The following is a 22,500-nucleotide window of genomic DNA, read 5'->3' on the forward strand; positions in this document are numbered from 1 at the left end:
ATTAGTTTTTTCTGTTTCTCAATGCACATTTTGATTGATTTTAGTTTATGCACAAGCTAAATATGATGGCGCTATTAAAAATTGTCCAATTATAATGAAAAATACAATATTGTTTTAATGCATTAGTAAATATTTGGTGGTAAACAATCATTTAATTGGATTGTAATGAAATGTCAGTGAGATATTAATGATGTTGGCCTGTTTCTAATAACAGCAAATGCAATTAAACATAATAAATACTTTTCAGAGCTTAATAAGCAACCTTTAACTTGGAGAAGTGTGCTAAGCTTTTTTTAAACAGCTTTTACGGATTATCGCACTGCATAAATGATTTTCTTTCTTGAGTTTTTTGTCTTGTTTTTTAGTACAAAGCTAAATCAAAAACTTGAGAATCGAAATGTCTTATTATGTGGTTTTAAACGGTGGTTTTACCCACTGTGGATTTCTCAGAAAAAAAGATAATTTACAAAAAAGATAAATAAATACAATATTTAATTTATTTGTTTAATAAATAAATAAAAGATAAATAACAACAATTTGTTTGAAGATTAAATCTCTCTCAAACCATAACTAGATGGTCATATGACCCAGTCTGTTTTGGCTGGTATACAGCTCGTGTTAAAACAGGCTATCTGCGTGGTCTTAGGGTGCTTTAACACTTGGTTCAATTGCCTGGCCTGTACCCAAGTTCGATTGTTCCTCCTTGCCACCTTCTCGGTTGGTTTGTGTTCACACTGTCTTTTTTTCCTTTTGAACCCCAGTATGCTTGCATTGTCGAGCTGCTGTTGTGTGTACTGCTATTGCTAGGTGACGAACACAAAAACAAAGCGCCAAAATGGAAAGACGTCCGCACATTGCACACCCGAATTCAGAAGACACGTTCACATTAACTAAATTTACTGTACTTTGGCGTCAAATGAACCCCGGGTGCAGACAAAAAGTGCTAGTGTGAAAACACAATTTTAGCCATTAAATTTCTTAAATTCACTGAAATATTGTCTTGCAGGTCTTAATCCATTTTAAACAGATCTTAATTTTCCTTTGTTTATGTAAAGCTACCCAACTGATCCAAAACACATCCAATCAACAACAACACATCTCAAAACAACTACTCATAACTAATATTATAACTGTAGTCTGTTGTTTAAAGAAATTCTTTTTTTTTTTTTGTTATGTTGAAGAAAAATTGATGTATACCTTACAATAAGGTCTGCTTGTTTTGACACATTATTTAAAATATGTGGCTAAGAAATAACAAATAAATTTTTTTTTTGTGCTGGGTCATTAAAAATCCTTAGCGTCTAGCCCTATACAAGTCTAAAATTTCTGTCTTTATGGTCTTAAAATATCTTAATTTGACTTGGTGAACCTTCAGAAACCCAAACAAAATGTCCATTACCATGTGTAATTTCAGTTTTTTAAGGGGGTTAATAATATTGACCTAATTTTTATTTATTCTTTTTAGAACCAAAAAAAAATAAATTGTTCTAGAAGAAAATATTATATAAAATACTGAAAAATAGGAAAAATCTCCTTAATCTGTTAAACATCATTTGTGTATGTATGTATATATATATATATATATATATATATATATATATATATATATATATATATATATATATATATATATATATATATATATATATATATACAGTATATATATATATATATAATTATATTTAAAAAACTACTCCTTAAATGTTTTTTTCTGACCTCACAGGCACGTGCATGTTCTTAATTTAAACTTAAATTCACTTAATGGTTATACTTTAAAACTTTAAAAAAGACTTTATATCTCAGCTAAATGAATATTGATTTAAGAATATTTAGATATTGAACATATACAGGGATGTAAACAAATGTCTTTGCCCCCTTACTAATTTTATTTATTTATTTATTTTTTTTTGCATGTTTTTGACACTTGATTGTTTCAGATCATCAAACTAATTTAAATATTTGTCAAAGTTAACACAAGTAAACACGTCAAGCTATTTTTTAAATTAAAGTTTTTATTATTAAGGGAAAACTAAAATACAAAACTACATATCCCTGTGTGAGAAGGCCGCCAAAATAACTGGTTGGGCCATCCTTAGCAGCAACAACTGCAATCTAGCATTTTCGATAATTTGACATGCGACTGTTACAAGGCTGTTGAGGAAGTTTGGCCCACTCACTTTTGCAGAATAGTTTTTATTCAGTCACATTGAAGCATTCGAAGATCATGCCATAGCATCTCATATGGATTCAGGTCAAGACTTTGACTAGGCCACTCCAAAATCATAATTTTACTTTCCTTCAGCCATTCAGAAATGGACTTGCTGGTGATGCTTGCTCACATCACTGTATATTTATTTGCTTCAAAGCAAGGCAAAATTCCTAATGAAGAAAAGCTTTTCTGCAGTGAGTGTGATGTACATGTATAATACTATGCCATTCATAAATGCTAGACCTGAACAGCAATTAATGGTGCATTACTAACAAAAATCATCCAGGCTCTGTGACCTGTGCACCGGGGTTGTTCAGCTGTCCAGGCTCGTACGCATGTGTTCCCAAGCGCTGGCTGTGTGATGGGGAGAGAGACTGTCCCGATGGCAGCGATGAGCTTGCGGCAGCCGGCTGTGGTAAATATTCCCATTGATCTGTTTGAAATGTCTTCTGCATGTCGATGTGTTATCGATGTAAGTTCCCTTCAGGTGTTGTTCTAGAAGCAGTGCTGGCCATTCATTATAACTGAGTGAGTGATTTGTGCTCTGGTCAGGATTTAAAAGCTCAATGACATCTTTTCGAATAAGATATTCTAAACCACAGGCATTTCGTTAATGATGTGTTTTGTAGCATGTTAGACTTCAGCCTGTGGTAGAGATGGGTTTGGCTGATATGACTAGCCCCTTGAGGTAAAAAGAGTGAGAATTAATTACGCTCATGAACAACAAAGTGCAGATACAAAGTACGATTGTGCAGCTTCATTTATTATAACAGGAGTTTTAGAAAAAGTGTGTTGTTATACTGGAATAAATATTTTGTCTTAAATGCTCCTCCTCTACATGATGTTGACAGATAAAAAAAACACAAGCTAAAAGGGAAAGTTCACCCCAAAAAAATGAAAATGTACTCCATACTATTATGATTTTTGTTCTTTTGTTGAACACAAAAGAAGATATGTTGAAGAAAACTGAAAAACTTGTAACTACTGACTTCAATTGTAGGAAAAAAGACATATCATGAAAGTCAATGGTTAAATGTTTCCAACATTTTTCAAAAAAAGTTCTTTTGTGTCAACAGAAGAAAGAAACCAGTAAATGTTTGAAAAAGTAAAAGTAAATCAAATGATGACCAAAATAAACAATTTTGGGTAAACTTTTCCTTTAAGGCCAATTTATACTTTTGTATATTTTGTTTTTGACAGAGCCTTCACACAGTCGAACATAACGCCTTACCCCTATCCTGACGCATAAATCTCTAAAAATGAGAACTATGAGTAAATTCTTGAAATATTACTATTACTTGTTCACAACAAAAGTTACATTAAGTGTTTATGCATGTAGATTACAAATGAAGTCAATGCAAATGCATAAACAATGACAGAATTAACGCAGAAAACATTACATTTTAGCATTACAGTGGCATCCATTGCAGTAGCATCCAATGCATTTCTGTTGTAAAAATAAAACTCCAGCCAAAAACTCTATGTAGTGGAACATAGAAATTCTATTGGGTTTCAGAATAGTTGTTACAGTGTAACACACACTTTTTTTAGACCTGACAAATAAGGTTTATGTGTTCTGATTGCATTGAAAATGTCCACTTATTACATACTTTTAACATGATTAAACTAATAAACTTTGTGATTGATATTTGTTATTTCAAAATAAAGGAAACCAATAAGAACAAGATTTATGTAATAATATTAATAAATCCAATGTTCCTGAAATTCTTCTTATTAATTTAAAATACATTGGATTTAATCTTTTGTGTGGAGTTTGAATACGCATCAAATTTTCCCCTGAATAATAAGTAAACCGATCTCATAGAATTTTAATGATTGAACCTAGCTTTTTCTACAGTTAGATTTATTTATACCATATACATATATATTTTTTTTTAACGGAATAAATCTAATAGTATTCAACTTTAACATATTTAGATTGATTCATTGGAATCTGACAACGTACATTTTTAAAAACTGACAAATTATAAAAAATCAAAAGGTTACAACTAATGATAAACCTCATCATGATTATTATTATTATTATTTATTTTTTATTTATTTATTTATTTTTTTTAAGTGCAGGCAAAATACAAAAGTATAAATTCTCTCAACTGCACCAGTTACGTGCTGGGGATGTGCCATGGGTTACAGCATTTACTCAATGCTGAAGTATAATTTGTTTTAGCAGGCAGGCAGACCATAGATTTTGTTAAAATTCTTTATGAAAACTTGTTATAGATCAAAAATCAGTTTCTGAAGTAAAAGTTGAATTGATTTATTTTAACTTATTTCTGCAGTTCAGAATTGATTGTTTCTTTTAGGATCCGAGAAGAGTAACGTTAGAAGAATATTTATTTAGAAGATGACTTTATTTATTATGCACTTTTAAACTTTGCAGACCTTTATAAAGGTAGCAGACAAAGTGTATGCAAGGTAATATAGAAAACTTAATGGGGCACTTTAAAGGGCACCTATTATGCAAAATCAACATTTGAACAGAACTGTGTGCAGGTATAGTGTGTCCACAATCATTTTGGAAAGATAGAAGCACAACAGTCTTTTTTTTTTTTTTTTCTAACGTTAAAATCCAAATCCCAGTGATTTTGAGGCTCACTAACATGTGACATGGAGTATGGTTTTCCCCACCCACCAAATTGCTTAACCGGAGCGTATTTACATTTCGTATTAACATACACATATCCACAGAACAGGATTTGAAAAGAAACCTGTTCAACTTTCTGTGATCAGCTGCACCTCAAGAATGAGTTTAACAAGTTTAACTTTTTTTTTCAATGCATGTTTGTATTAAAGACAATAATTCATAAAGAATAAAATTCCTGACCACTGGAATCAGCACAGCTGCATAGTATCAGTATAACCATATTTGAGGTTGCTTCAAACACAACAGGAGTACCCGTTTGTGGACGTTAAATCAGTTTTATTTTGTGCAGTATCATAATGGATATAGCAGTGTACATTTACTTATATCCTGTCACATTTGCCACAAGAAGACGTGCAGAAACAGTGCAAAATTAAACATGTGTGCGTGTGTGTCCTGCACACTTTGTAATGGCATTTGTGTGACTCATCATTTCAGAAAGGCTTGAATAAACTCCAACACAAATACATCAAATAAACCTTCTTGGTATAGCTGAATCTTTACAGACACATTCTGAAGACACCAACGGTTTATCTTAAATCTTGTAAAAGGGCTAAAATAGGAGCCCTTTAATGTATTTAAGCCTTGATTTATATATATATATATATATATATATATATATATATATATATATATATATATATATATATATATATATATATATATATATATATATATATATATATATATATATATAATGATCTTGTAGTACTTTCTAACATTTTAGCCTTTGGTAGCAATGGATTTGGCTGAAATGTCTAGCACCAGAAGGTGGATGAAGTGAGAATTAATTACGCTCAAGGTTTTTCTGTTTACCCCGCAGCTCCAAATAACACATGTGATGAGAATTCCTTCAGATGCCTTAACAAAGGCTGCATTCCTAAACGCTTCGTATGTGACCATGACAATGACTGCGGAGATGGCTCAGATGAATCGCTTGAATGCGGTAAGCATCTTTCCTGCAATCAATCTTTCCTGCAATTTTCAAACTTTGCTAATAAATGACATTCATTTATTTATTTCATCAATACGTCCTAAGAATTATGCCTTAAACATCTAACAAATGCAACGTTTTTATTGAGAAATTACGATCTTTGATTTCTGTAGTTGCCTATTTTGCCCTTTAGGAGTTAGGAAATACCAATATTATTCATAAAATAAATCCAATACCACCAAACCAACAATAAATTAGTGTAAATGTGCAGTATTTGAATAGAAAATGAGGCATTTCTCTGTTAATTAAAGCTTTACAGTGAGCCTGAGGCAGCTCTGAGCTCGTATTATTTGAACTGTACATTCTTAATCAAGAAGAACAATTTCAAGACAAGTCAGTATTGTGCTTTAATTGTTTGGGCTTTCTAAGACTTTTTTAAAACTATGTTTCATACTTAAAACTGAAACATCTGTGGGCTGTTTGATGGAGAACTTGAGCCCTGGTCATGACAACATGAAAGGGAAGCCTCTCCACAGGACATCATCTGTATGCACACACCCTTGCCATTTATTACTGGATCTTATTGCACTGAGGTTAAAATATGAAATAGGAAGCATAGCAAATTATTCATAACAAAGAGAATCAAAGAGATAATCTCATTAGCTCTTCACTGTCATCCAAGAAATATGCTAATTATTTTATTGGAAAGTAACATTACTATGCACTTACTGTATGTTGTTTTACATCAACCATGCTTAGTTCAGTTAAAGATTAGCATTCTGTCATTGGTTACTAGCACTCTATAATACTTTTTTTTTTAGTTAATAATGTAATGTTTCTTTCTTCCTGTGGAAAACAAAATGAGTTATTTATCAGAATGTACATGGAAGTGGGTCACATTTTAGACTATGGAGATCCTAACAGAACTTTTTACAGAGCCACTCTTTTCAGAATGGCTGTATTTGTAAACATTAGTTAACTGTATTTGTTAATATGAATTTGCAATATTTAAACTTGATTCAAATAATATGTTAATCTTAATTTGAACATTTGCATATCCATTACCAAATTTGATAATGACAATTAAAGTATTCAACTAAAATATATGTGCAGTGCTCAGCATAATTGTGTATACAAAAAAAAAAGAAAAAAAAGAAGGTCTATAGTGACTGAATGTAACGTAATGTGCAATAAAAAAGTAATTTTTTATTTCATTTTCATAAGATAGTTATAGATGCATTAGTTGCAGAATTTTAAAGCAGTTTATTGATTTAAAAGCTTTTTTATTTTATATTACGTAATTTAATGCGACTACGCATTAATTTAACTTTAATTTTACCTTTAGAGCTTACAACTAGAGGCAGATTTTGTTTTTTGGGGCCCTAAGCAATACCAGTCAAGGGGCCCAGTTCCTGATATGCACCCTTTGTACTTTGATTTAATTTGTATTTATATTCACTCAATTTTCTTTTCTACATTTTAAACAATTATATATATATATATATATATATATATATATATATATATATATATATATATATATATATATATAATTGTAAAATTAATTTGCAACTAAAAATAACAAATATATTTTTTATAAATTTGACTGCTGAACTGCTCCATGATAAATATTTTATTTTGTAATAATTTAGTTATAATTTATACTTCTATATATTTATTGGGGGCTCTCAGATTTCCTGGGGCCCTAAGCAGCCACTTACCTTGCTTGGTTAAATCCGCCTCTGCTTACTACCTACTAACTACAGTTTACCATAAGTACATGTAGTGCAACCGAAGTAAGAACAAATTTAGATACAAACTAGCTAGTAGTTATCAAGACCCTAGAGTGGACTTTACCTTCCAGTTTCAGAAAAGACTTACAAACTGGTGCAACCCTACCCTGGTGTTTTTTTTTTCTTCTTCTTCTGTTGAACACATCCATAATAACTATAGAAGTCAATAGCTACCAGTTTCTAACATTCTTCAGAATCGCTTCATTTGTGCTTCACAGAAGAAAGAAACTCAAACAAGCTTGGAACAAGTAGAGGGTGAATAAATGCTGTCAGAGTTTCATTTTAGTGTGTGTGAGCTGTCTCTTTAAGCCCTGTGTTTGGTGTCAGCGTGTGTCAGTGTGCTGACAGTCGTCACTCTTCACACAGTGTACCGCTCATGTGGACCGGATGAGTTTCGCTGTGCTGATGGCCGATGCCTGCTCAGTGCCCAGTGGGAGTGTGATGGTTACCCAGACTGCCCTGACCACTCTGATGAGCTGCCCCTCAACCTTAAATGCCTGGCTGCCGGTAATGGCCCAACAGAGCCGTGCTTGAAATGTGTTTGACTGATGGATGTGGGGCTTACTGAACATCGGAGGGAATACAAGTGGCCAAGTAACATCATTGATAAAAGCAGGGGGTTGAAGTGAATAACTTTGACCTGCAGGGATGGCATGTTTTCTTAGAGTGCCAAACATTTAGATATAAAAAAAGGCCTTGCACTTAGTGGCAGTTGCAGAAAGCTTGAAATGAGATTTGTTGCGAGAACATTTATACTTTTAGCATGACAGAGTTTAAGCTATTTGCTTGTTTTATCCAAAAGCATTTTTATAATTTCAGATTGGTTTTCAAAAAATCATGTCTTTAGTTTGAATGGCTTTCTGCTTTTTTCTAATACATTTGCTGTGCTTGCTTTATTTATAGAGAGCTTGTGCAACAGTTCGTTTTTCATGTGCTCAAATGGCCGCTGTATTTCTGAGAAGAGTTTATGTGACATGAAAGATGACTGTGGAGATCGGTCAGATGAGAAAAACTGCAATGTCAACGAATGTCTCAACCGGCGAGTCAGCGGCTGTACCCAGGATTGCCAGGATCTACCAGTGGGATACAAGGTTGGTTTACATTTATTCATTTAGCAGAGGCTTTTATCTGACCTACAAATGAGGATACAAGAAGCACTTTGTATAAATGGGTTTTCAACTACAACAGGTTTGTAGTTTTGCCGAATGGCTAAAAAGTTATCAGTATGATGGTGAAAACTGTACATTTCTAGTCAAACCATTCTTCTGCAATCTTATACAAAAATGGAAATAAGGGCTGCATTAATAGCTAAAATTGTGGAACAATGAAGTGTTAATGTTAAAGAAATGAAATGATTTAATGACAATAACTTGCTTTGTTTTCAACTGAATTAATTACATATGATAATAATTGTACCCTGCAGCTTAAATGTCAAATAAAGTTACCCGATAGATAGAGGGTGAGAGAGAGAGTGGGTAAGAGACAGAGGGAGGGAGAGAGAGACAAAGACCAGAGAGTAGGCCTCAAAGAGAGCCTGAAAGCAGTAGAGTCAGAGAAGATCCAGAGCAGGAAAAGAGCCACAGCAAAGTTTACCATTTTGTATCTTTCTTGACCATGTGCCCAAATCCCAAACACTGAGACATACAAACTGACCAATCAACATGTGACCACATCGTAAAAAAACATATAGTATATGCCTTTGGAATCAGTCAGTGAGCTGTGGATAATTCATGGCCGGATAATGGTTTATTGTTTGGCCATCCATGCACCACTGCTCATACTCACCAAAGTGGATAGTAAACAATTCACAAGGTCTGTTATATTCGAGCTTAAAGTTCAGAGTTGCCAGGCCGTATCAATTTGACCATTTCGATTTTTCCAATCTAACACTAGAAACTTTTTGAACTTGTGGCACGGTTCAGTTGCAAGATGAGCTTACTGCTTTATTCTGCTGGTGGTCAGAATGTAATGGCTCTTCTAATTAATTTAAAATATATGACCAGAAGTGATTCAGCCAAATGTGGGTTATTACAATGGACTTGGATTTATTATATAATAAACATATGATGTTATAATAACAGTTATAATATCAGTATATGCCTGTGGAATCTGTATGAATCTTCTTGATGAAAATATAATATAGAGATATAAATCTATATTGCCATATAAACAAATGCATTTGATAATTTGCCTTCCCATAATTAAAAATTGCACAAGAACCGCAATATATACTGTAGATGCAGTGACAAGCTGTTTTGTTGTTGTTTTTGTTGTTGTTTTTTTCAATTATAATTTTCTTGCAATGCAGTGTTTATGAGAAAGTGTCTGGTGCATATGGAGAGTTTCCCACAGGTGGTTTGTCAAGCCCACTCACCTGTGTGACGCACACTCAGAATTGCACAATGTTTTCCCATAAGTAAAAGTATTTATAAGAAGTTGACTGATAATACTATTTTTATTCATATTTTCCTGTGATTAAATTTAAGGAAAAAAACCATACATGTGTTTATGGGACAATTTAGAATGCCTAAAATAAGCCATGAAAACTTCACCCAGAGTATAACTAGTGTTTTAAATTTTTAGAAAAGCACATTATAAATAGAATAAAATATTATTATTATTATTATTATTATTATTATTATTATTATTATTATTATTATTATTATTAACACTGCTATCACTGGGCTGTTTCACCCAACAATTTATCCAGGTAAAATACCCAGTTGTTAATCTGTGTTGTCATGCTCTATTGCTGACATAATATACAAGAAATCTTGATTCATTATACTAGGTTACTTTCTTCCAAACATGCCAAACATGATAATCTTGGGCCCGTTTTATGCATTATTGGCAATAGTGTGTAGTTACAGTAGTATGGGCACCTGAATGGGTCATCCGCGGCACAGACTTTTACAAAGAGGACTGGGGTGATCTGTGACAAACTTTCCTGGTCACCACTGTTGTAGCTGCTGGTGATTTGTTGCACCATGGCCTTGCAGTTACTGTGAATGATAGATAACAGGTTTTGATCTACTCTACCGTCAGTGTGCTGGATTCATGGCTGGATTATGGTTTACTGTTTGGCCATCCATGCACCACATTTCATACACACCACAGTGGCAAGTAAATAATTCACAAGGTCTGTTATTATTGGGGTTGAAGTTCAGAGTTCCCAGGCCATCTCAATTTGTCCCTTTAAATTTTCCCAACACCAGATACTTTTTGAACCTTTGACACCATTCAGTTGCAAGGTGAGCTTAATGCTGTAGTTTATGGGTGGTCAGAATGTAATGGCCCATCTAATTCATTTTATATATTTGACCAAAAGTGATTCAGCCAAATGGGGGATTAGTTACAATTTAATGTGGAGTTATTTTTATAATAAACATATAATGTAATAATAACAGTTAAAATAGTGGTAGAGATATTATATAGTGATATAATAGTGGGGGTAAAATCATTGCAACAAATTGTGGAAACTTTTTATCCTAAACATATTTTGTTATCATAAGCTTATAATAATAATAATAATAATAATAATAATAATAATAATAATAATAATAATAATAATAATAATAATAATTATTATTATTATTATTATTATTATTATTATTATTATTATGACATTACAGATATTAGAACGAAAACATTAATAACAAAATGTTGCGTCTCTGAGACATTTTTCTGCTTATTTGAAATGACAGGTTTTGTTCAAATGTAACTGATGAATTGATTTGCAGGAGCTGCTGTGTTATTGTTTCTGTAAGGTCTTTTCACTGAATTACTTAGGCAAACATCCAAAGAACAAAGTAAAAAAAAAGTATAAGAACGATTTGTCCCAGTTTTTGTTTCATTGGTACAGTACTTAATTGGCATGTTCAGACGGAGGTGCCTGCGGGAGCTGTCTAGAGGCATGTCTGACGGGGGACATTTTATAGCTCATTTTCTCATTCTCTCAGTTACAGACACATCTGCTGTGTTACTGATGGCCAAACCAGGTGTCAGGAGTCCCATGTTCACTTGACCTCTGATCATCTGAGGTGTTCAGAGTTAGTGACAGAGTTTAAACCAGTCACCCTCAAAATAGATAAAGGTGTCGGGGATACTGTATATACAGTAGTTGAGTCAAAGAGCCTGACCTCAATCACTGTGGTATAAATGAAGGGATCATAAGAAAGCTACTGAAGTTCTTGACTGAGCAAAGAGCAACAGCAAGATTTGGAATAACATCAAAGTTAACCTGACCTGGAACTTATAAATAACCTCAAATGTATCTGTCTTATTTATTTTATTTGCACATATTAAACTATGCAATTATCTTCATGTACAGTAAATAATCAGCTAAAGTAGTTTCAAGCAGTTTTGTCCACATTAGTTTCATATCACTGTAAAAAATGAACTGTTGTATAAAAGATCCTTACAGCTTACAACAGCAAATCAACCAAAGCCCACAAAAACATTACATTGTATTTACATTGCATTTCTGTTTTTTAAACAGCTTAGAAATGAGCACAATATAAATAATAAATAAAAGCAAGAAAGTATGGTAGATTGAGTAGAAAATAGATTGTTTTAGCAATAGAAGGTCAAATGTTGACAAAGAAAAGGAATCCTAGATGTATCTTTAAAATAACTAAAGACTTGGCTGACATCTCAGTCAGTAGAGGCAAGTCAAATTGTCAAACTGCTACTGCAAATCCCAGTTGGTCTAATGAATTACAAAGAACTGTTTTTTGTATGTAGAAAATAGATTTTAAGTTGTTAGAAGGTCAAAAATAGCATCTGAGGCTTAGAATGATGATGCACTATAAACTATTTCTATATATAAGAACAGTTCAAGAACAAACCTGACAAATGTCTTGAAATAATAATGATTTTGAATGCAAAAACTGTAGATTAAGAGGCAATCCTAGCTAATGAAATGTTCCAGAACGTTCCACAAAATTAGTTGAACATTTTTGGATGCAGTGTTATTTAAGTGAAGTTTTCAAACTAATTTCAAGAGGACTACGTGAGCCGATTGACCACAGCTGGTCTCACATCTGTAATCAGCCAAAATCCAATTAGATTAATTCAAGCCTACAATAAAAAGACTGAATTCACCTCACTGCCTTATTTTTGTTTTGGAAGAATTCCTCCTTCCACCCCATCTCCTCCTTTTCCTCATTTTACCAGGGGGAAGCTCTCGAGACCTGATCTCAGACCTCCTTACCCACTAATGGACCGTTTCCACTGACTGTTATAGTACGGGTCACCTTTACCAGGCTTGCATTTCCTTGCTCAAAGTAAAGCTGTGCTGGTCATTCACATACGAAAAACACTTCTAACAAAACAGAGGCTTAATACATATAAAAACTTGTGTAAATGTTCATTACTAAACTTTCTCTGAACATTATTTGGTTATAACTGCAGATCAGTGATAGTGTGACATAGCCTACTGTAACGTCTGCGATTATATAAAATAAATAATTAAATGCAACATATATGAACACAAACAGACCCTTACAGTCTCCGATATGATACCAATTATAGTAAAACTACACACAGATACATTTAGTCCTCATTTGGATTCAAAAACAACACACAACATATAGCCCAGTCAGAGCAAACCTCTCATCTGTATCTTTAATCTTCATCAACACATGTAACCTCTGTTAGAAAGTAATTCCATCATTCCGAGTTCTTAATTGTCCAAAAGGCTATGATAATAGTTTTAAACATGCAGTTTGTTCATGTTTTAGGTTGGTGAAATAATTTGCTTCGACTTCTCCTTTATTTTTTCGTGCTTTACTCTCGTGTTTATCTCTTTCTGAAAGGATCGTATGTCAGAAGCACTTCAATAATCATGCGCACGTTATTATCATCAGCTGAAGAAATTTGTTATTTCAAATTTAGATGTTCACGTGGGCAATCGTAATCTCCCTGGAGAAAGTGAAACTGCTCGCGCTTTTAGACGGCCTTGTAAAACAAAAACAGGACATGGCAGATTTGGTTCTTCTTGGTTTTGTTGTTGTTAACCAAGACAATGATAAGGTTTATTTGAGCTCAGGTCAACCATGGCTGGTTATGGTATGCATATAGTATTATGATGTATGTCTCGGCTTTGTATTTAAAAATGGCGGTTCCTTTGTTTTCATTCTCTGCTTGTGTATGAGCGAGTGACGATTCTCTGTAAACCAATAGCATTCAGCTGCGTGTCTAGCTCCACCTTTTGGTACCCTTTTGTTGTGCTAGGTACCCTTTGCAAAGTGTATTGAAAATGTGGTACAGTATGGTTCGCTTTCAGGTAACATTTGACAGTGGAATCAGCCATAACTGTGTACCAAACTGAACCGTGCTGTACCAAACCCCTCAGTGGAAACGGGCCATAATTGACCAGACGTGAGCCATGGGCTCAATTCTCTCCGAGCTCAGGGTTCTCTCCCGGGACAACATGCCAAACCTGCAAGTAGCATCAAGCTAAATCTAAATGTGAACTCCTGAAACAATGTTTTAGAACATTCTTGTGAATATATAATATAAAAAATATTTTTAAAAATTCAAATAGGAATTTTAATTCATAGGAATTGTTTTAATTCATTTTAAATAAGTAGTTTAAACAAGCAGTAAAAGTAATTTTTGGAGTGTATAAAAGTTAGTCAGTGATACAGATTGTACACACACTAAAAACAGAAGGAGAAATGGGGTGGATCGATCATATTTTACATTTTAAATTGTACAGATATTTTTTTTCATTTTTAGAAATGTTTTTGTAGGCTTTTTATTTCTTGTAATTTACATAAAAGTATTCAAATTATTCAATAATATTAATATTTATTAATATTATTAATTATTTATGTGAAAAATTAAAATATTTTCACATTTTACAGAAATTGAAGAAGGGAGTAATAGACATTACTTTTGCTTTATGTATGTGAAGTTTACAAATACTTTAGCATAATACAGATGGAATGTTGTAAAAACATTCTGGGGTCATTAATATAACATGAGACTGAAACTTAATTAATATTAAAAATATGTTAATACATCATCTAAAATAATCATCTATTTTGAATGAAAAGAACAGAATGTTATATAACTTAATGGGCACGTAAGGGAACCTTTTTTTCAGAATCTGAAACTGTTAGCTGAGATCATTGACTCTGTTTGTTGATTTATTAAATATTCACACCTGATTTGTAATATCCATTTCTCTTTGCATTGCAGCCATAAGGTGTGTCTTACTTTCTGATATTCCAACAGTCTGTCATCAATTATTCCTCTTTAATGGTTTACTCCTTTACAGTCCAAACTTCTCAAATTTCAATTTTCTCCCCTGTATGTCTAGTGTAAGTGCTGGCCAGGATTTCACCTGAAGAATGATGGGAGAACGTGTGTTGACATTGACGAATGCTCCACCACCCTGCCCTGCAGTCAGAACTGCACCAACACATACGGTTCCTATAAGTGTTTGTGTGTAGATGGCTATGAAGCTTCCAGAAAAGACCCCAACAGCTGCAAGTCTCTTTCAGGTAGATATCATTCGGTGAATTCCCTCAAGAAACTCTCTGCTAACCCTGATGATTTCAGGCTTTGTTAACTTCACAATTGACCAGCTCCTTCTCATCAAGTCACCTTTATATTTCTCCCAGCTGAAGAACCATTCCTTATACTTGCTGATCTTCACGAAATCAGAAAATTAAGCGTTGATGGATCCAATTACACTCTCCTGAAGCAGGTAAAGCTCTACGTCGACTGTTTTTCTAATTGCATTCTCTCATTTATTATTTTCATATCACTCTTTATTGAACGGTGGCCCGTGTAATCTGGCCAACTGAGACTGCAGCACTGCTACACAAAATTGTTAGTAGACTTCAGAGACCTGATCATAAGATGAAACTGCTGTGTTTGTAAAAGGCTAATGGTGGACCAATTAAGCTGCTGTGACACAGCTGTGATAACAACATAGTGTCTGTTGTCTCCCATGCCCTTTAAAAACACTAATTGAAGTCATTAACTAGTCTCCCAGCTTGATGGAACTAGAACCAGATCATCAACCTCAAAACACAGGTGCTTGTTTTTCTGGTCTTGTGTGCCTTTTATATTTAACGGCAGTTTAGAGATTCTGTTTTGTGAATCTCTTTAGTTCTGTGGAACTACAGCTCTTGATTTGTGGTTACATTATCCATGCACACGATCAAGCAAAAAATAAGCAAGCTAACATGCTCTACTATTCAAAGCTTTCATTGCAATTTTATTCTTCATCCTTTAGTTTGTGAGGAGAATTGAAGTGACATTTATTTCACTGTGCAAGTGCTTTCTGCTCTGACATACTGCAGTGTAACTTATCAACACATTGAAGGACAAAAATAAAGATGACATGCTCTTCAGTTACAAAAGTAATCTGACATTGTTTTGACTTTTTAAATAGCAGTTGTTATCTATCCACCATGACACTGTTAGTTGTAACCAGCATGGCTCATAAGACATATGTGAAATAATTGTGACTAGCTAGTTAATTTCTCCAACAATACATTGTACAGTTAACCCTTGTATGGTGTTCGGTCTGTGAGACCCGTTTTCAGTTTTTTTCAACAGAAAAATTAAACAATGAATAATTTTTTCAACCTGAAATTCATTGGCTTTGGCTTATTTTCTTTGAAGAGCATAAATGCGAACAAATTTTCAACGACCGCATAATGTACCTCCCCCCACACATTTAGTTTACATATAAGGTGTTCAGGTCCACTAGACCCAGGTCTAATAAAAGTCTTGAAAGTGTAGGTCCAGTGTTCCTACACTCTGTCTTCCTCCTTTCTGATGCTGCTGTTTTCTTCCCCTCCCTCTCCCACACAAAGTTGCAACATTGTTGAAAATTCAACTATCAACACTGTCTGCTCTTACATTCCCGCACATTTTACCCTCTCTCTTCTCCAAGCTTTATTTTCTCAGACCCTGTCCCATCTGCGAATTAGGGGCATAGTACTATAAATAAGACTTTGCCAGTGTGGTTCCTTATCACAACTGATCAAGATGGTCAAAAGATTATCTGCTGCGAGGGCCTTGCAAATGATTGTGGAAGAGAGAGGGGCCTCTAATGATGATGTCCATGACCATGGTGGGAAAAATATGAAAAAACAAATCTGTGGGTTTATTTTTTTTTTAATAACATTAATAAAAAAATAAAATAAAAAAAGAAACAAAAAGCACATTAATTCATCAATATGAATTAATCAATTTGACCTAACAAAGGTAAAGAGGAAAAATTAGCCATGTTTGCTGTTCATATGGCTTGTAATTGGGATTAGTTAAACATTTGTTGAGTAATTTAACATAAAATTGTTTGATAGTGTTAATTTGGAAAGCCAAAACTCTAGCGGGTCCACTAGACCCATGAACACTGGGTGAGTAACAATATACAAACACCACACAAGGGTTAAACACCAAGTTCACACACAATGTATGACATTTACTCAAATTTATAACTCTACTTTTTTTAAAAGGTCAATGGTCTTACTGATGCCGCAGTCACAATAGAGTTTGAGCTTGCAAAATTTTGTTGTACGGCGGCCAGTTTGTTGTACGGATGCTTGGCCATTTCGTCTTATCCAATATCCATTTAGAGGGTGCTATCTCAAATGGACCTGTGAGACAAACGCCCCTCTGATTTTAACATACTTTGAGATTATGCTTGGTCTTTTTTTGGTGCTGTTAAAACCCACCACATCAAACGTCCAGCTCTTTTATAAAATTATGGCAAATTGCATTTTAAATAGCACTTTTGATCAGATAAAAAGCTATTAATTTTTTCCTTCAAATCGTGCAGACCTATGATTAAATAGTATGCAGCATTCATTTTATTACAGCTAAATTTTATTATCAGCTAAACCTAAAATGTAGCCATTAAAGTTCTGTTTCACATGCTGTACTTTGTTTGCAGAGAAGAAAACTGCTTTGAGTTTCTTTGAAACAATGCATTTTCTCTATGAAATGTCATTTTGTTTTTCTATGAAACCGCCACTTCTGATTGGCTGAGTGTAGCAAGTTCAGTTTCCCTATGCTATTATCCACAGCTGGTGTCATTAAAGGCCTACAGTCATTAACAGCAAAATGATGATTCAAAGTGAAATGTGACTTTCCTCAATTCTGCGCTCGTTACATTATTCATGCCAATTGAGGCTGTCATCCAAGGAAACGTCTATAGGCTCTCGGAAAACGCTTGCCTTTTATGGGGAAAATCTCACTGGCAGTCATTCACTTTCATTTATTCTGTTGTGTTTAATAAGAGTAAAAGAAGTAGGCTTTTGCCCTTAAGTATGAGTGGCCCCTGTGGCCTCATCCCGGCAGCGGAGGTCTTTGGGGACCTCATGCTAGCACAGTGCATGATCTCGTTCGCTGCATTGAATGCTAGTTACCTATTTATCGTGCTACCATACAGTTTCCATAATTAAAGCATTGGCTGCTTCTTCAGTTTGAAACATTACCAGTGCAGTATGTAAAGAGATCATGTACAATCGCTTAATCATTAGAAACCTGTTTTTATCACCCTGAATGACTTTATTTTGTTATAATGGCTGTCTGAGTGTACAGTTTCTGAGATTATTTGTCATCTGAACTCTACCAAGGTAAAACAAAATGCTGAAAAAAGCTGGCTTAGCCATAAGATGAACATCTCTGCAGTATTGAACTATTAATATCAGGGTTGCAGCTCATAATATAATAATTATAAATCATGGTATAAAATAATATAATAAATCATGTTTTATTGAGTAGTGTAATTGTATACTACAATTATATGGTATAAATACTATATTATATTATATTATATTATATTATATTATATTTTATTATATTAAATTATATCATATTGTAACACTTTAGATTAACTATCTGTTATAACTAGTTAATCGACCATTAATAAACTGTTAGTTAATGAGTTATAAATGACTTGTTAAATAATAGTAATAACTCAATTAAGTAATAAAATAACATTTACTTTAACTTTTTGCTGTATAGATTGCATCTTGTTTATAACAAACTTTATCTTTATGGGGGGGGGGGTAATAATTCTAGTAATAACTCAGTAATAATTCTGACTTCAAGTGTAAGTTCAAGAACTTCAAGATCTGTATATTCTGCATTCTTTACTTACTGTAAATCCTAATAGACATACATATTTTTCAAAAATCCTAATCTAAAGATTGCAATGTTACAAATGATTTTAACTCTTTTTTTTTTTTACATACAGTCTATGAAATATTGGGAAACATATTTTCAATTCAATTTCTGTTTATTTATATAACGCTTTTTACAATGTAGATTGTGTCAAAGCAGCTTAACATAATTTTAGGATAGTCCAGATTTCAGAGTTGAAGTTTAGTTTAGTTCAGTTCAGTGTGGTTTAAGTTTCACTGCTGAAAGTTTAAACACTGAAAAGCAGCTTCATTGAAGCACAGTTCCACAAGTCCCAGTCCGAGCAAGCCAGTGGCGTCATTGGCGAGGAAAAAAAAGGGGAAAAAAAACCCCTGAGAGAAACCAGGCTCTGTTGGGCACAACCAATGTTCTTCTGGCCAAACTTCCTGTGTGGACCTGCAGTCTAGGCACCGGAGGCTGGAGGAGCTGGACGTCCATCTTGGAGAAGCTGCAGGTGTGAGTAGGGCATCAGCTTGAGGTCAGGCTGATCCACAGGATCAATGGGGGACTCTTTTGCATTGTGGTCTTTGAGCAATCAGTTTCATGCAGTCCAATTCTCCATGACCACCACAGCATCAGCTCGGGATACGGCCTGGTCCAGGATTTAAATTAGATGAAATGCTCAAGCTGACATGGGGTTTAAGACTAAAATACATACATTACATTTGTATCAAATTATACTTTTTATTATTTATTTAGTTTTAAATTACAATCCCACACCAGTAATTTTTGTATTGATCTGATAACTTCTGCCTTGATAAGCCTAAAAATCTAGAATTTTATTTGAGCCAATTTTTTCACTATAATAAAATTAACTCTGCAACTCTCTCTAGCAAGCGAAATTAGTATTTTTTTTTTTTACAGGTAGAATCATCCATTTAGCAAATATTAAATATCTACAGACTGCACATTTATGCCTTGCTATAAATGCTCCAGTGTTGACCTGTATGGATCTGTCTTTTTTGTTATCACTGATGTCACATAAAAAAAAAAAAAAACATTTTGTTTGCGTCCCTGCGATAAGCTTGGAGTTTCCGCCCACAAGATAAAACTAAAGGTCTTTTTTTTTGAGGTCTTGTAGTGCTGATGATCTGATGTGGGTATCAGAGCTTTTCTTCATCTGTCATCATGCCCGTCACCCAAATCTTAACAGCCGCGCTGAAGGAAGAGAAAGGCTAGTAAACGCCAGACTGAGTGACAGCAGCCTGACATGAACATGACAGTAACGAATGTACCCTCAGCATTCCTTCTCAACTGCTTCCCTGGATTCTCAGTGGATTCTCATCCTCTGTGCTCTTTTCCAAAATCAATACAGCCAACAGACATCAAAAGAAATGCTTTCTCTGTATATTTCACATCTCAAGTACATCCTTTGCCAGATCCTGTCGAGATACATACGCATATGCGGAAGTGGATAATTAAGCCCCACAGCTAATTGAACAAATGCGTAACATCTTATTCTTGTTTTTTCTTTTGGATAGTTTGATCTATGTGTGCTGACTGTGGCCTTTACTCGGCTAATGCATCATGCTGACTGCGCTAACACTCACATTTGTTGTGCAGTCTGTCTAACTCACCTCTGTGTTGTGTTTCCTTCACTCTTCTGTAGGGCCTCAACAACATTATCAGCTTAGATTTTGACTACAAGAAGGAGTTTATTTACTGGATTGACTCCAGCAGACCCAGTGGCCGGAGGATAAACCGAATCCGCTTGAATGGCAGCGACCTTAAGGTATTTTTTCTTACCATTCTTAATTATTGTGAGCCAACTGTAAACAACGATAATGTAAGTGCGCTCCAATCTGCATTTTTGATGCATGTTTTTGGATGAAACTAATTCAGATCACTGATAAAGGAACACATTATCAGACTTCATTTTATTGGATTATCTATAGGGATCATACAGTCAGCATTTTTGTTTCAGATATTATTGCTTTTATTCATAAAGCATCAGACTACCCAGACTACCAATTGTAAACTATATACAATAATACACTGTATACAGTATCTCCCCCACAGAAAAAAACAGCTATGAATAAATTATCTTTTTTATGGTTTCTTTTTAAAGGGGTGGTCCACTACAATATCATATTTTAAACTTTAGTTGATGTGTAATGTAGCTGTGTGAACATAAACAACATCTCTGAATGTAATACGTTCAAAGTTTAATGCAAAGGGAGACATTGGCTTTTACAGAGTTAGCTTAGCACAGCCTACAAGGGACAAAGTTTAGGGACTACAAAAAAGTACATCCAGGCTAGTGGGATTACAAGCGCTTCAGGATACACGCACTCACCACGCACACACACCCTGGGCAGCAAAGGGGCCTGGCCAGAGGCGCTGTAATGCAGCAGAGAAAGCTAAAATGCCGCCCAAACACTGCTATTTTCACAGAAACTCTTCTCTTTCTGTATTTGGGCTTCCAAAGGACACAACACAAAGAGAGAAGTGCTTACAGTTTAATTTTAATTATGTACTAGAGAATCATAAAAAATGCATAGCTATCATTTGACAAAGGACAGCTTCCAGAATCTTTCCCAGTTCAGTGCTGGAATCACCTAAAAACTCCTCCACCCGTAATAGACAACGCTGTGTGGATTGTGAGCCACAACCTGTAAGTATTTATATTTGTTAAAATTGATCTATTACATTTCACGCACAGTTTCTAGCGTTAACGTTATGTTGTAGGGAATATATAAACAAGCATGTAAACAATGGGTAATGCTGCAAATTGCACTGTTAACTATTTAGCTACAAATTCATATTTATCCGTCAAACCACTGTAAACACCCACAGTCTTTACCAGCGCTCCAGATTCTCCCTGATTTCAACATCTCAAATAACACTCGCAAAGATGTGTGACGGTTTCATATTACTTACACATGTTTATAACTCAAACATATGTGAAAGACACTTTTATTTTAGAGGGTAGGCCTGAGGTTCAGCTGTGCCCTCTGTATCATATTCTATCTGATTCAGGCACATACTGATACAGCTAACAGCTACTCTGACTGACTGTTACTCTGTCTGATGGGCATTATGCTTTTTCTGGTGACATGGAGCCGATCCGCGAATCACAGCACATTATGTTAGCTAACCAATCAGAGCCTCTTGAGCATGGGGCCTTTCGTAGGAACTTTGACAGACGTTTTCATGTTAGCTGAGTAGCTGTATATAATCAAAGTAAGATATATGAATAAAATAATGTGATTTTTACACATTGCTTCGCATTATACAAACACAACCAAGACTCAAAAAACTCTAGACCACCCCTATAAGCAGACTTAAACAGTTATTATCTATTTTAAAGCAGAAGCTAATAAAGAAAGATGCTATATAGATAATATATAGATGCTAGAATAATGCTATTGTGATAGAATGGTATATAGAAGTTATTTATAGTTTGGGCAGAATTAATATTTTTGGATATTTCACCACAAAAATAAGGGCACCATAAGGGCAAATCATTGCAAATTGAGAAGTTCCAAATAAAAAAGCTTTCAGTTGATTTGTGGTTTGTTGGGAAAGCACAATACTTGGCTGAGATGTGAGTTTTTTTAAAATTTGGAGGCTAAAAAAAATAAATTACTCATAAAATCATCTTTAAATTTGTCCAAATTAAGTTCATCATCATCTAAGTTTCTAATGTTTTTTGGCATAAAATAACAATTGATAATTTCATACAGATATAGATTCATACAGTGTATTTGTGGCAATTCCCACATTCTTG

The 22,500-nt window shown here is 34.1% G+C and overlaps 1 protein-coding gene across 5 annotated transcripts in view; it reads left to right on the plus strand.

Moving 5' to 3' along the window:
- Positions 1 to 22,500, plus strand: part of lrp1bb (low density lipoprotein receptor-related protein 1Bb) — a 667,407-nt gene that overhangs the window by 550,429 nt on the left and 94,478 nt on the right. For all 5 annotated transcript variants that reach the window (XM_073912904.1, XM_073912906.1, XM_073912905.1 and 2 more), the window contains 7 exons: positions 2,496 to 2,624; positions 5,695 to 5,817; positions 7,965 to 8,105; positions 8,502 to 8,689; positions 14,926 to 15,109; positions 15,230 to 15,315; positions 20,380 to 20,502. In XM_073912904.1, coding sequence (XP_073769005.1) covers positions 2,496 to 2,624; positions 5,695 to 5,817; positions 7,965 to 8,105; positions 8,502 to 8,689; positions 14,926 to 15,109; positions 15,230 to 15,315; positions 20,380 to 20,502 — 974 coding nt within the window. The remainder of the gene's footprint in view (positions 1 to 2,495; positions 2,625 to 5,694; positions 5,818 to 7,964; positions 8,106 to 8,501; positions 8,690 to 14,925; positions 15,110 to 15,229; positions 15,316 to 20,379; positions 20,503 to 22,500) is intronic.

This window comes from Danio rerio, chromosome 9, assembly GCF_049306965.1.
Source record: "Danio rerio strain Tuebingen ecotype United States chromosome 9, GRCz12tu, whole genome shotgun sequence".
In the NCBI taxonomy this organism is placed as follows: domain Eukaryota; kingdom Metazoa; phylum Chordata; class Actinopteri; order Cypriniformes; family Danionidae; genus Danio; species Danio rerio.